The sequence below is a fragment of the Callithrix jacchus genome, chromosome 9 (assembly GCF_049354715.1).
Source record: "Callithrix jacchus isolate 240 chromosome 9, calJac240_pri, whole genome shotgun sequence".
In the NCBI taxonomy this organism is placed as follows: domain Eukaryota; kingdom Metazoa; phylum Chordata; class Mammalia; order Primates; family Cebidae; genus Callithrix; species Callithrix jacchus.
This window is the reverse complement of record NC_133510.1, coordinates 109,567,062-109,582,279: the sequence shown is the minus strand read 5'-3', so window position 1 is coordinate 109,582,279 and position 15,218 is coordinate 109,567,062. Positions and strand designations below refer to the sequence as shown.

Here is a 15,218-nt window from a genome sequence, read left to right as displayed (position 1 = left end):
GAACAGGAAGCATGATCGTAAGCACTGGGAAAGATCCTGGAACCACCCACATTTCCTTTTTTTTGTCTCCTCTGCACAATCACAATATGAGCAGCACTAAGGCCTGGTGGTGAAGCCGAGACTAGACTTGGGTTCAGCTCTATTGCTTAGTGGCTGTGTGACCTTGAGTTAGGTTCACCAACTTTCTGAGGCCGAGTTTTCTCATCTGTAAAGTGGGGGTGATAAGAGTGTCTTCCTCATGGGGTTGATGTGAAGATTAAATGGAACTATGTATGTGTTGGATTTGACACAGGAGCTGGCTTAGAATAGGCAGTCAGTAAGTGGAATTATTATTTTAGTGATGATCTCTAAAATTCTTAAAAGGGGAAAGGTGGGCTGGGGGCAGCTGTGAAGGAATAAGTAACAGCCTGAGCTGAGCTTGCAGCTAAGCCAGGAAAGAAGCCCTGGGGAAAGTCCACATATTCGAACATTTCAGCTGTTCCATTTGGTTTTGAAAAGGGCTTAATGGGAAAGAGATCTCTAATAGGACTCTCTTAGGGAACTTTATTTGTTTAAAGGCACGTCAAGCTTAGACTGGGTAGCTGAAGAAAGAGTTCCAAGAGAGCAGTGCAGAAGGCATATACTAAGAAATCTGAAGGGTCTGGGGCTTTCAGAAAGACCTCTCTTCTTGGTGGGAGAGCCTCTCTGCTGCTCCCCAAGCAATGTCACTGTTGGGATCCTGGGCCTCACCCCAGTAAGAATGTGGGGGTGGCATGCTCTCAACACCTTTCTGAGACCTGATGGAAGGAGTGCCCACTCACCTTTCCTGACCTCATGTTCTCTAATTAAGGAGGTAGCCTGTAGATGCCAATGGATGGATCCAGGGTCCCTGGGCTGGGGGATGCCCTGGGTAGTCAGCTGGGATGGGCATCTAGGGAATAGCAGGGATGTGCTAACAATGATGGTGTTCTCTGGCCCTCTCATATTGCTTTAGTACTGAGAGCAAATATCCCGTCCATATTGGGATAATATTTGGAGCAGTATACCTGCAGCCTGCATGTTGGAAGTCTTTGTTCACTGGGACATGAACGTATATTCACAGAAGTAAAACACCATCCACCTGCTTCTCAAACATTTAACATGATTGAAAGGTTCATCTGCCAATAGGCGGGCTGACTTATGTGACCCTCAAATGAAAAATAGGTAGCATATCTGGCTGACTCCAGGCTGACATACACTGAGAGAGGCAATAAGCTTTTGTTCTCATATTTAATGCCACCTTCATGGAACTGTGGCTGGTGTTCAGGTCACATGTGGGTCCCTTTGCATGACATTGTGTGCTGCCCAGTTGCACCAGAATACTCTTTATCCAGCAGTGTTGACACATGTCCTCTTAAGTCAATTAGCTCTTCCTTCTGGACTGACTCATTTAAAAGGAACAATAAGGAGGAGGAGATGCTGGGAAGAAGGACAGGGTGGGGATGCCATTTCAGTATTTACAAAGATACTTTTTCTTTCTTTCTTTTAAAAACAGAAACAGAAGAACAGCAATCCCTGGTGGGACATCTTACATTGGATGATGAGTTTCCGGTGTTCATCGCGAGAGTCTTCCATGGTGTAAAGGGTTTGCTTGGTGATGCTGTTCAGGTCCACGTTCCTCCAGTCTTCCAGCATTTGGAATGTGATGTCTGCGCTGTGGATCACTGTTCGAGATGCCTGGAATCCAATCCAATCAACTCATTAGCTCATGGGTTGTTAGGTTAAAACCTCTTCACTGTTTTTTCTTTTATGCCTTGTTAATGGATCTGTTTATGGTATTTTGCAAACTAACGTGAAATTATGGGAAATTCAATTTCAGGAAAGCACCAGAAGACTCCATAACTCAGAAGATGCAGACGCTGTTTTCTCCTGTGGCTCTTTCCACACATCCCTTTTTCTCTACAAGAAACTACCAGGGTGGGCCGGGCCAGACCAGACCCTGCTGTTTCCAGTCCCTTTGGTCTTGACCCCATGGAACAATAGGATGAAGCCTGAGATCTGTCAGCTTTCCGATGTAAGCCTGTGGGATGGGAGCTCTGTGCTGAATAATCCTTGTGTCTCTAGTGCCTGAGAAGCCACAGGCCGAGATTTAGAAGTATTCTTGCTACCCTTGGGCCTGACCTAATCCCAGAAATTTCAAAGTGTGTATTTTTCATATAAATACATTCTGAAGCAGTTTGTGCTCTAGTTTTCTGGTTTTGCTTTTTTTTTTTTTTTTTTTTTTAAAAAAAGTAACTATAATGATTAAAATATGAACAACTGAGTTGGGGGAAAGGGAAATCATACCATACATCTCAGTAGTTTATTAGTGGGTAGGTGGATGAGTGGATGGATGAATGGATGGATGGATGGATGGATGTGTATGGTGTGTGAATAATCATATATATATATATATCTTTTTTTCTTTAAAGCTGTGGCTTTTTCACAGAACCCTCATTAGTGAACTTAAATTTACAAGTTGGAACAATATCATAAAGTTGAAACAATACTGATAAAAATATATATCTAGGGATAATTTCCTTTACTTGCATGTTTTCAAAAGGTCTTTTAACAAAATAAAAAAATGATTTACACAAAGATATTGTCAAGCCTCCTAATGCTTGTATATGTCTAGGCAAAGATAAATATTGACAACCCCTTGTTGTACCCAGACCATCCAAGCACAAGTAAAATCTTAGTTAAATAATTGTAGAACTCTTTAAAGGTCACAAAGGTGTAGAATATATGAGTTATGTGAATCTCTAATGATAATGAAAACAACTGACTGTAAAGGTCAGGTGTCCTGGATTCCAACATACCTAGTTCAAATCCTGCCCTTGTTGCTGACCAGGCAAGTAGATTAACCTCAGCTTCCTTATCTATAAAATGTGATATAAGTACCTATCTTGTTTTTTTCCTGAACATGTTCCTTCAGAGATGCATTGTGAGCTATTTTGTTACAATGAAATGAACTGTTTACCAAAGAGTGAATTCTGTAAGCAAGTGTTTAGAATGTGGTGTTTTTTTTTTTTTTTTTTTGGAGATGGAGTTTCACTCTTTTTGCCCAGGCTGAAATGCAGTGGCACAATCTTGGCTCACTGCAACCTCCGCCTCCCAGGTTCAAGTGATTCTCCTGCCTTAGCCTCCCAAGTAGCTGGGACTATAGGCACGTGCCACCACACCCGGTTAATTGTTCATATTTTTAGTAGAGACAGGGTTTCGACATATTGACCAGGCTGGTCTTGAACTCCTTACCTCAAGTGATCTGCCCATGTAGGCTTCCCAAGATGTTGGGAATGCTGGCATGAGCCACCACGCCCCACCTAGAACATGCTTTTTAATGGGGTCTCTTACCATTGTGTTTAGGGCCTTAGTGCCTACCTCTTAAAGGAGGGCTGCTGTTGAGGATTCCTTGAGATAGTATTTGAAAAACAGAGTGCATAGTGCAGGGAGCTCAATAAAAGTGGCTACTGTTATTCAGTTCACTTCTTTCAATGATTGTGTTGATTCCTCAAGGCCTTTGCAGATGATGTGATTGCTAGCTGGAACATTCTTCGCCCTCCTTGCCCAAGCAGCCCCTCTAGGATGTATGCTCCAACTTAAATGTCACATCCATGGAAAGGCCATCTCTGACCACTTTATCTACATAGGAACTGAATGCTTTGTAGTTTTCTATTTCCATTCTGTTTCTTTTGTAACATTTAACACTTTTAATTTATTTCCTGCTGAGGGCAAGTACCACTAAGCACAGCAATGGGCACACAGTCGGCACCCAAAAGATTTTGTGAAATGAATGGCTAAGATGGGAATGCCAAGTGCTTACTTGCCCAGTGCATCTGAAGGAGCCTGGACATGAGAATCTTGAGTCTAAGTATTGGGGGTGAGTCTTCAGTTGAATGTTGTTTAGTCTGACTTGCTGTGTGTGTGTGTTTAGGAAAGCTCACTGGGATACTAGCTGGTGTTTCATTTCCAGCCCTAACCCCAGTCCTCTGATCTGGGAATGTGTCTGAAAGCTGTCCAGTAAGGATGGAAAGGTGGCATTTGCCAATTACATACTGATTTTGTGTGGAAGGTGGAGAGGGAACGTGAGCGAGTGCCCCCATGCTTATGCAACACGTGGTTATAGGCATGGGTGTGTATGCTTTTATCTACATGTGTATTAAAGGGACAAAGTCTTCTCTAAATTGTCTGATCCCCAGAGGGAGGCACCAAAGCCATGCCTAGTTCCCTAATGTGACCCAAGAGCCACTCTCCCAAGCTGGAAAAAAAGAACCAGATGGCCAGGCTGGCATGCGTCCTCAGAAATAAGGCAACATTTCTTTGTTAGGCCAATATTCATTTTCTTCCCTGAATCCCATTAATCTGTCAGGCTCTGCCCCGTCACCAGAACAACACCCAGGTGTAGCCCCTGTAGCAGCCTGCACGAATCTGGAAGAGTTTCCCCTGGTCTTCTCCATATCATCCCCTGTGCTGTCCATGCCAGGGGCAGGACAGGAGCAGTGAGGTATATATGGGCATTGTGTTATACTTTCTGGTTCCTGGCCTGGGACCCTCTTTCAGGCCACTCTAACTAGAAACCCCTCCCTCCCACCTTGACATTGAGCCCACCCAGAACCAACAGCACCTTATAGGAGAGTCTGCAAATACAAACACAGGAAGGGGGCAGGCAGGTGACATTCAAGAAAGAGGTGGGCCTCGTGTGTGAGAGGTGGTGGGATGAGGACAGTGGCCCTGCCGAGAAGCTTGACCCAACAGCTGACAGCTGCCCCCCCCCCCCGGGGAATGGGAATGCAGCTCTGGGAGCAAGTTGTCAGCTCTTGGAGTTTTTCTACAGACAATATGGGTGTTTATCTGTCATCTCCCAGAAAACATTGTTTTGAACATATTCAAATCAACAACATAACCCCACACATCTGAGGGCCAGATTTAGCCTGTGGCCACTGGTTTGCCCCCTTTGCTTTAAGGTCATTAATATTTTAATGTAATGTTAATCGGTTGCCTCAACAGACTTAGAGTCCCTTCATTGAAGTGCAAAATTAATAGAAATGTAAAGGTATATGCCATCAAGCTATAACTACAGAGTTGATAGGGGCATGGATTGGGATCTTCCACTTTTACTTAATACATTTATATTTTTAAATTTTTTAAATAGCAAGCATTATGTCACTTTTGGGCTAAAAATAATGCAGGTCTGGAAAAACTAAATAAAACTGGGCAAATACTGAATATATTACGTGGCTTTGAACTCTTTTGGATGATACAACAATACAAATAATTCTCTTAATCCGTTTGAATCCTTTGACTCAACCACTACAGACATTTTGGGCTGGATAATTAAGAGAAACACAGAACTGTGGACCTAGAACATATCTGAAAGATTAAGGGCAATTGATAGCAGAAATTATTTTGTATATTTTTTGGAACTATTTAGTTATTGGCTAATGTTTTCATTCCTTATCTGTAAAAATTAAAAATAATAGTGAGAGTGCCCTGTTAACCTGAAAGAACCTGCAGAAGTTGTTTTTGTGGATTTGCCCCCTCATTTGCAATGATGGCAGTGATTAAAACACGTAATGGAGGACAGCTACCTGGCAGAGATGATTTAGTGATGTTTGCCGTCGCAGAATTTGGGAGAACCTTCTCGACACTGCAAGGAGAAAAGAATTAGTTTGAAATATTTGCATGCTTTATGATTCTAACTTGGATTTTCCAGGGGCAGATTTCAAAAAGTAGTCTCCTTACTTTGCCTCCATTTGTCTCACTGCCCAATCCTATTTCATGTACCCACTGGAGAAACCCTGCACTTGATTCTTTGTTCTCCCATGTGGGCTTCAACAACTATTTCCTAATGGTGACATTTGGGGTACATATTTCAAAGTCATGCACCCGATACACTCGCAGGTGTGAGAAATGGTGGTGTCAATCAACCGTGAGTAAAAGCAATTATTTACTTGTCTTTCATTTCGCTAATTGCAAGCTCAATCACTTCTCCCCATAAATAATTGCAGGAATCAAGTGGAAGCTTTGAAGAAGCCCCTTTAAAAAGTAGTATGTCTAATAGTAAACCTTGATTGAGCCTCAGCGGTGTGTGGGGCTAGGAGGTGCTTCTGAGGAACCCTGGCTTTGCATTCATAATCTGTCCTTTTTATCAAATGATCTCCATGACCTGTTTGCATGTTTTGATGATTACTGCAGCTAGGAAAAGGTCTTGTTTCCTACACTGACATAATAGGCTGATAATCTGAAGTAGGGTGATCTTATATCTGTGGATTTCAATGCAGATGAGACATGTGCCTGCCCTAGCTCTTCGTTCTTACAGAGTCGTTGGAGTGGGGCTTGTTTCCACCCCTTGCACATTCTCAAAATACACTCCCAGGCTGGGCTTCCTGGGAAGAACAGCTGCCGCCAGACACACACAGGTGGAAGGTCCAACAAACCTCCTTGCCACCAACTTTGAACAGGTTTATTTTGTTGGTATAAATAAAATGGGTGTGGGAGCATTCTTCTTGGTAATTTCTGAACTGGTCAAGTAATAAATATTTCCCTAGGATTATTCTAATTTGTACTCAGAGCTGGCTTGATTTGAAAAATAAGGTGTGGGGTGGAGGAATGGGGGTGGGAGGGGGCAGATGGACTTCTAATTTTCCAGGCTGATCAATCGTTAATCCTTCTCCTTAATTACTTTTTCTTTAACTTTGTGATGTGGAATTTAGTGCTCATGAAAAGAAAGAGCTGAGAGCCGTGAAATAAAGCAGGCTTTATCAATAGGTGATGGCCACTGCAGGCAGCCTCAAAGCCGGCTGAAAGGACTCCCTTGGCCTGTGGAGAGAGGGTAATTTGATCGCCTTCATTTTGCTCCCTGGCACTTACTTCAGGCAATAATGGCAAGCTGTTGTATTCAAATGGGGCTTTAAGAAATGTAGAATTAAAAACTTTGTTTTGCTGATAATAATTTTATCTCTGTTTAACAGCGACAAATGAACTGTACATGAGTCTCCCTGCAAGCACAGGCACATTGAGACAGAAGAATAGAAAACGAATGCTGGGGAATGGGTGCCAACACTCAGCAAACAAAGGGTTCGCGGTCTCAATCCCTTTATAAGAAATATTAATTTGGCTTTCTAATTAGGCAGAGAATGCGTGAAACTCTTAAGCTGTTCTCTCTCTCCCGCTACCACCATTTTATGGGCAGGAACTTTGAGGAAATCTCAAACCTGAGTTTGGTTCCTGGACCCTACTTACAGCTGTGGCTGCATGGCTTTGGGCGAGCTTTGCCTCTCAGAGCCTCATCTGTAGAACAGGGATACTACTTCCTGCATCACAGAGGTGGCGCGAGGATTAAATGAGATAAGGAGGATGGTGACGGTGAGCAGAAACTTTAGTATCAGAACAGACTTGGGAGAAAATCCTGTCTCTGCTACTTAGTACCTCTCTAAGCTTGATTCCTCTTCTGTAAAGAAGTGTGCCACCTATAATTTTATGTAGATTAAATATATTTACATATGTAAAGTAATTAGCATACTACCTGGTGCTTTATAGCCAATAAGGAAATGGTAGCTACTGCTACTATTGTTATTAACAACCTGTGTAAAATGTTTGGCACTAAAATGTAATTTTTTTTTGAGACAGAGTCTTGCTCTGTCACCCAGGCTGGAGTGCAGTGGCGTGATCTCGGCTCACTGCAACCTCCACCTCCTGGGTTTAAGCAATTCTCCTGCCCCAGCCTCCAGAGTAGCTTGGACTATAGGTGCACACCACCACGCCCGGCAAATTTTTGTATTTTTAGTAGAGACGGGGTTTCGCCATATTGGCCAGGCTGGTCTTGAACTCCCAACCTCGTGATCTGCCCGCCTCAGCCTCCCAAAGTGCTGGGATTACAGGTGTGAGCCACCATGCCCAACCTAAAATGTAATTCTCTCTTCCATTCCACTTCTAACTCAGTACTTACATTCAAACTTAATGTTTCGCAAGTTTTCTGGGAGGTCGTGGAGAGCCACTTTTAGCCACTCATCCAGTTGCTTGGCAAACTTTCGAATCACCTGAGTTAAGCTAGAAAGAGAAACGATGAGTTTTAAGTGCTGCACATGTTGCTCAGTTCCTCCCAACAGGCCCTTAGAGGGTTTTATTTCCCCTAATCATGTTTTGGCTACTACCAATAGGTGCCACTTGCAATAGCAACCTCAGAGACAGTGCCAACAGCCCAAGCCCTGCAGAGAACTGCTGGGTCTGAGAAGGGCATGAATAGAATGTACTCTGCAGGTCACTGATGCCCACTGCAAGGCTTGGTGGCATCCAGAACTATCTATGCAAGCAAAACATGCTCCTTCATCCTTTTGAAGAGCTGTGTGAGGGGTGAAGAAGTGGGCCGTGGGCCTAAAAAAGCCGTTTTGTCCAATCCTCCCAGGCAGACAGGAACCCTGTTTGCAACATAACTGCCATGTCTGTCCACCCAGCTTACCAAACTGCTTGCCATTTGGTGGGAACTAGGAAGCAAAAGCATATTTTTAAATTAGTCAAAAACCCTGACGTGGGCCTTGAAACCATATTAGCTTCCAAGAGTCACAGACCATATTAGAACAGGAGGAAGGAGGGAACTGGAGAGGCGAAGCATTGAACAGGGCAGTAGGTTGCAATAAGATGGGAATTTGGACTTGAGAAGACACTGGGCACCATTTTCAGGCTCTTGTTATCAAAGCCATCTGCTCACAGGCCTATGTTCACTCTCCTTCACAAAGTCCTTGGTTGTGCCAGACACAGGGACATATTCCCTGTTGACCAGCCATATCATCCTTGCCTTCCACAAACACCACCTAGCCTGCCCTGGTTCAGTCTTTCACCTACTGTCAGACGCAAGATCACCAACTTCCACCCTGCTGGGCAACCCCATTTCTCTCTGGTCACACACTCTTTCCTTTCTCATGACTATCTCCAACCTTCTTCAAGATGCTTACACCTCTAATCTCCCAACTCTTCTCTCCCCACAACCAGGTGGAATCACCTCCTACTTCTCAGGGGGAAAAAAAACCACAAAGCAAGGATATCAACACTCAGCTACCTCCCTGGATCATCTCTTCCTCCTTTCTAATAGAATCCAGGAGTGATCCTTCCTCTTGCCATCCTCTGCTGCTTTCTCAGGAATTCTACATTATGGACAGTCCCTTCTCCTGTATATTCAGCTTTTTCTTCTCTACTGGATCACTTCTCATCAATTTTTAGGAGACAGTCTTGCTCTGTTGTTCAGGCTGGAGTGCAGTAGCACAATCTCAGCTCACCACAACCTCTACTTCCCAGGTTCAAGTGATTCTTGTGCCTCAGCTTCCCAAGTAGCTGGGATTATAGGCATGCACCACCACGCTCAGCTAATTTTTTGTCTTTTTAGTAGAGACAGGGTTTCACCATGTTCGCCAGGTTGGTCTCGAACTCCTGACCTCAAGTGATCCGCCCACCTCAACCTCCCAAAGGGTTGGGATTACAGGCTTGAGCTACCTACCGCGCCCAGCCCTGCTCATCATTTTAATGCATTTAAGAATGTCTCACCTTAGGCCGGGCATGGTGGCTCACGCCTGTAATCCCAACACTTTGGGAGGCCAAGGCGGGTAGATCATGAGGTCGAGAGATCAAGACCATCCTGGTCAACATGGTGAAACCCCGTCTCTACTAAAAATACAAAAAATTAGCTGGGCATGGTGGCACGTGCCTGTAATCCCAGCTACTCAGGAGGCTGAGGCAGGAGAATTGCCTGAACCCAGGAGGCGGAGGTTGCAGTGAGCCGAGATCGCGCCATTGCACTCCAGCCTGGGTAACAAGAGCGAAACTTCGTCTCAAAAAAAAAAAAAAAGAATCTCACCTTAAAATTATTTCCTCCACTCTATCTCCTTGAGCCACTGCCCTTTCTCCCATGTCACAAACTTCTTCAAAGTGCTTCCCAATTCTTTATCTCCTTTCCTTCACCTTCCATTCCCTCCATACCTCACTCCTGATCTCAGCCTAAACAGCTGTCACCTAAGCAGCCCCCATGCAAAATTCCAAACCCAGTGGACTCATCATGGTCCACATCTGCTTGACATCTTGTCAGCATTCGATTCTGTCACCTGCACCCTTCTTTTGGAAATACTCACTTCCCTTGGCTTCTGTGATCCCTCCTTCTGGATGCTCCTCCCAGTTGCAAAACTCCTACCATCTGCCTGGTCATCATGCCTTCCAGTTCTTCATGTCTAGTCCTAGGCTCTCTTCTCACAAAGCTTTCTTCCTTCCCTGTGTAATTTCTCCAGGCCCACAGACTTACTGAATCTGTGAATTCACCGTCTGTGCAGATTCACCGTCTGCACTCCCTTTTGCACCTCCAGCTCAGAGATCTCCAAGCTGAACTCATGATTTCCCCCTTGGACTTGCTTCTTTTCTTGTGTCCTCTATTTCAGTATGAGCTCTACTTTTCATCATTTTATTTTTATTAAAAACGTATTTATTTTCAAAAATGTAAAAAATACCCCAAGATAGATAGCATACTAAACCTCCAAGAACCCATGACCCACCTCCAACAATCGGCATCATTTTTGCCAGTTAATATCTTGTATTTCACTTTTTCTTTTCTGGAGTGTTTTGAACAAATCCAAGATGACATATCACCCCTAAAAACTTAGTGTGCATTTCTAACTGGCAAGGTTTAAAGACGTATGTGTATGTGTATATGTATACACACACATGCACACAATGTGTGTCCAACATTGAAATCCTCCATGCCGTTAGTTTATCTAACAGAATGAACAGTAATTCCTTAATAGCATCTACAGCCCAGTCTGCATTCAGATTTCTCTATTTCTCCCAAAGACACTGTTTAGTTTGTTTGAATCAGAATTCAAATCAGGTCCACACATGGCATGAAAGATAAAACATTGCCCTGTTCTATTTCTTAAATCCCTTTTTTCCTATTTTGTGTCATTTAGTTATTGGTGACATCATGGTATTTGTTCCCTGGAATGTCCTACACTCTGGTTTGGTTGAGTAGTGTCATGTAATCTACCCATCTATCCCATCTGCTTCTAAAGACTTGATTAAATTCAGTTACAATGTCTTTAGACAAGTATCCAGTTTTGCATATGCTATTTTGAGTGCAGTCTGTCTTTCCATTACCACATATTATAGATTTTGCTTCCAAACTACTTCCCAAGCACAGCCACTTTTCTTCCTTTTCCCCCTAGTTCAGGCTGTCATCATCTCTTATCTGGACTTAAAATAGCTTCCTGAGTCCATCCTGCCCTGCTCACCTTCCCACCTCCATTTCATCTTTCATATTGTGAGAGGTACATTTTCAAAACACCTGTAATTCTTATTGAAACTCCTCAATGTTTTCACATTGTTCTTAGGATCAAAACCCCAATTCTAGCTGCAGCCTCCAAGGCCCCACCTTGCACCTTCTCCCTTTCTCTGCATTTTGGACCTCTGGCCTTCAACTGGTTCTCTCCCCTCAGGGCCTTCACCCCTGGCATTATTTCAGCCAAGAGCATCTCTTCCCTCTTCACCTGCTCAGCTCCTTCTTATTCAGCTAATCTCAGACTAGATGTTACTTCTATAGGCAAACCTTCCCTGAAGCCCCCTGACCAGTCAGCACCCCTGAGATTCCTCTTGAAAGGCCATGTAGTTTTGACAGTTAGTTGTTATGTACCAACTTGTGTAATTATCTGGTCAATGTACATCTTTCTCACTGTACCCTCCATGCAGTGGGCAGGGACTATGTCTGTTTTTCTTATCACTGCATCCTTAGCACCTAGCATGGTGCCAGACACATAGTAGGCACATAAGAAATGCTTGTTAAGTGAACTGTAAAAATGAATGGTTCTCCATCCCAAGATGGACAACAGGCCTCAGAGATATTTCCCACAAGGCCTTGTCTAAACTGTCTCCCTCCTCACCCTCCTTATCTCTGGCTGCAGTTCCTCCCACTGTCTCCCCAGCTTACTCCAGTCCCATAGCGCTGGCCTCCATCCTGTTCCTCCAACACTCCAGGCCCTTGCTTACCTCACCAGGACCTTTGCACTTGTGGTCTCTTCTGCCTGGAAGCTCTTGCCCCAGATAGCAATTCCCTTCCTGATCACCTGGTCTAAGAGATGTCTCCCTAAGCCCCAACTGGCTCCATCTCCTGCAGCATCTGTGCCTTCTTGACATACTTTCCTCTGTGGGTGTCCACCTACAGCTTCGCCTCCTTCCTTTGCTTTTCTATCACCTCCTATCGCCTTCCCTAGGCTGGGATGCCAGGGTCTGTCCTCCACTTCCAGGGACACACTTTTCCTCCCTCAGCTTCACCCTTCTCCTACATCTTAACTCCACACTCACAGCTCCCTGAATGACCATCAGCAGTGATGCTGCTGCAACTGCAACAATGGTGAGAACAGTAGTTACCCTTTAATGAGTGCAATGTGCCAAGCACTAAACACTTCGCATATACTTTCTTAATTAATCCTCACCTCAGCTCTAGAAGTATGTACTGTTGTTAGTCCCAACAGAGAAGTGAGAAATCGAGGCTTACAAAAGTTACTTTACTTGTCCAAGGAGACGTGGCAAGTGGCAGAGCCAGGATTCAAGCCCGGATCTGTCTGACTCATAACCACGGTCCTACTCCACTTTGATAAAAGTATCTACATTGCGTACTTTTACGTCCCTTGCTGCTCCCCATCTCCAGTGCCCTCTGCCTTTCTGACTGGTGTTGCTATTCCTTCAGCATTTCAGGCTTGGTCCTCAGTCTTTTCTTTGCATCTTTGACTTCTCCTCCCTGCTCATACCACACACACACACGCACACACACACACACACAGGCCCATGCACATGGATACAAAACACCTTCTTACCCAATTGTTATTAGCAACCACTGCCAAGATTACTTGGAAGTAGTGAAAAACCCCAGATTGAGAGTGATTTCTTTTTCCTATAAATGGGAATGTATGATCCATGGTTATCTCTATAATAGTGTCTTTTTTATTCCCTTGAATCTCAGCGTGCTCTTCTGAGTTGTAAAGGAAGGGATAGTTCTGAGCTAGTGGGTGGGGAGCTATGCCTCAGCCTGGGCCTGTCCAGGGTCATGAGTGAGAACTTCTAGTGCCAATTCTCATTTCCATGAAGCCAAGCACAGGGCTTGGTACAGAAAAGGCACTCAAACAAGTTTGAGGGATGAATGAATATATAAAACTGTGAAAAGGCAGCTCTCAATTGGAGCCTGATCTTTTGAATAACTTTGTCGTCCTGATTTAATGAAAAAGGCACTTGATTGGTAAGTCAAAGATTGCAGTAATAATTATTTAACCATGTAATTTTCTAAAAGTCTCCTTTGACAGACTGTAAGCTCAGTGAGGCCAGGAAGCTTGCTTATCTTATGTAATGCTGTATTCTGGGACCTAGCACAGTCCCTACCACATTGTAATAATCAATAAACATTTGTTTAATGAATGACTGAGTATTTGTGGTTTTCTTGAATGAATATTTGAATCCTGACTTTCATTTATTTGCAGGTGAAGGTAGACAAGTCATACTGCACTCTTTGTTTTTTGTTTTGAGACAGCGTCTTGCTCTGTCACTCATGCTGGAGAGTCCAGTGGCACCATCTCAGCTCAGTGCAACCTCGAGCTCCTGGATAGGAGCCATTCTTGAGCCTCAGCCACCCAAGTAGCTGGGATTATAGGCGCCCACCACCATGCCCAGCTAATTTTTGTATCTTTAGTAGAGAAGGGGTTTCTACTTTGTATTTTTAGTAGAGACAGGGTTTTGCCATGTTGGCCAGACTGTTCTCAAACTCCTGGCCTTGAGTGATCCACCCACCTCAGCCTCCTGAAGTGCTAGGGTTACAGGCATGAGCCACCGTGCTCACCCCTCATTTCAGCTTTTAAGCTTTAACCTCCACATCTGTAAAAAATAAGCCAATTATAGATAGGAAGGCAGGAGTTAGCATTTGATTTGTACCCCACAAACTGCTTTATACTAAACAGCAAATGTCATGTGTGTATAAAGCATTATTAAAAGAATGTGAATCTTTCTTATAAAGATGTATTTTACTAAGTCTTCAGAAGATACCTTTGTGGTACAAAACATAAGTGGAGATGTGGCCACAGTTCACTTGATTGGTGCTGAGAAAGATTTTAATAACAAAAAGCCTTTAAATGGGTCTCTCTCTCTCTCTCTCTCTTTCTCTCTCTCTCTCTCTCTCTCTCTCTCTCTCTCTATATATATATATATATATATATATATATATATATATATATATAATATAGGCACATTATTATAAAATTTAAAATTCAATCTTAAGGTAAAATATTTGAATAATGCAGAAAAGGTTGAAACTAAAATTTGGCCATAATCCCCACTGGAGGTAACAACCTCTGTTAGCCTATTTGGATGTGTTTCTGTTCCACGTACAAAGTGGAAAGTTGGAAAGAGCATCATTCCCACCACAACAAGAAAAAGCTAAATAATCTACCAAAGTATAACTTTAAACCATCAGAGAGCTGAGGTCACACATAGCCTGGAGTTTATAGACACACACCTCCAATGAGAGAAGGACTTGGGGATCATCTCACTTGCAATAGAGGGAAGAAAACAGGGTGTTACATACAAGTAGGTAAAATAAATTTTGTTAACACTTTTAACAAATTTCTAACTGGCCAGTATGAACTACCATGAGAGTATAGAGCTCTGGGAATGACAGATACAAAGGAAGTTCACATCTGTTTGCAAGCCCTTCTCCACAGGCCTCAACAGTGTTCATGAGGAAAACTGGAGCAGGACAGAAGGGCAGAAGAAGCCTTTCTCAGAGGTACTGTTTGGAGGAGGGGAACAGCTGTTGCTGTGGAAAAAGCATGAAGTTCCACCAAGACCTTTCCCCCTCATGGAACAAAAGCCTCAATTATCTAGGGGAAGAACATAAAACACTGTTGACCCCAGGGAATAGGGAAGACCCATTGTAGGTGGGGGAAAGATGAAAAGAGAAACTCTCTAACCCTGGTGGAAACCACCAAGGGCTCAGACCACTAGAGATTTGTCTCTGCAATGAGACAAGATGACTGAGAATGCTCAACTCTAAGATCCAAAGCACAGGGCTTGCTTAAGACTGAAACAGGGCTGCACAAAAGAGAACCCCCATCCCTATTTCCGGCTCTGATCAGGCTAACTAACAAGCACCAAGTCTTAAGCAACTGTGTGCATTGGGGAATGCCTAAAGGCACATTAAGGGAAATAAC

At 43.6% G+C, this 15,218-nt stretch overlaps 1 protein-coding gene across 9 annotated transcripts in view; it reads right to left on the bottom strand.

Annotated features, from left to right (window-relative positions):
- Positions 1–15,218, bottom strand: part of RFX4 (regulatory factor X4) — a 179,468-nt gene that overhangs the window by 39,627 nt on the left and 124,623 nt on the right. For all 9 annotated transcript variants that reach the window (XM_078337185.1, XM_035258516.3, XM_035258517.3 and 6 more), the window contains 3 exons: positions 7,946–8,046; positions 5,586–5,644; positions 1,551–1,695 (listed from right to left, as the gene is read on the bottom strand). In XM_078337185.1, coding sequence (XP_078193311.1) covers positions 1,551–1,695; positions 5,586–5,644; positions 7,946–8,046 — 305 coding nt within the window. The remainder of the gene's footprint in view (positions 1–1,550; positions 1,696–5,585; positions 5,645–7,945; positions 8,047–15,218) is intronic.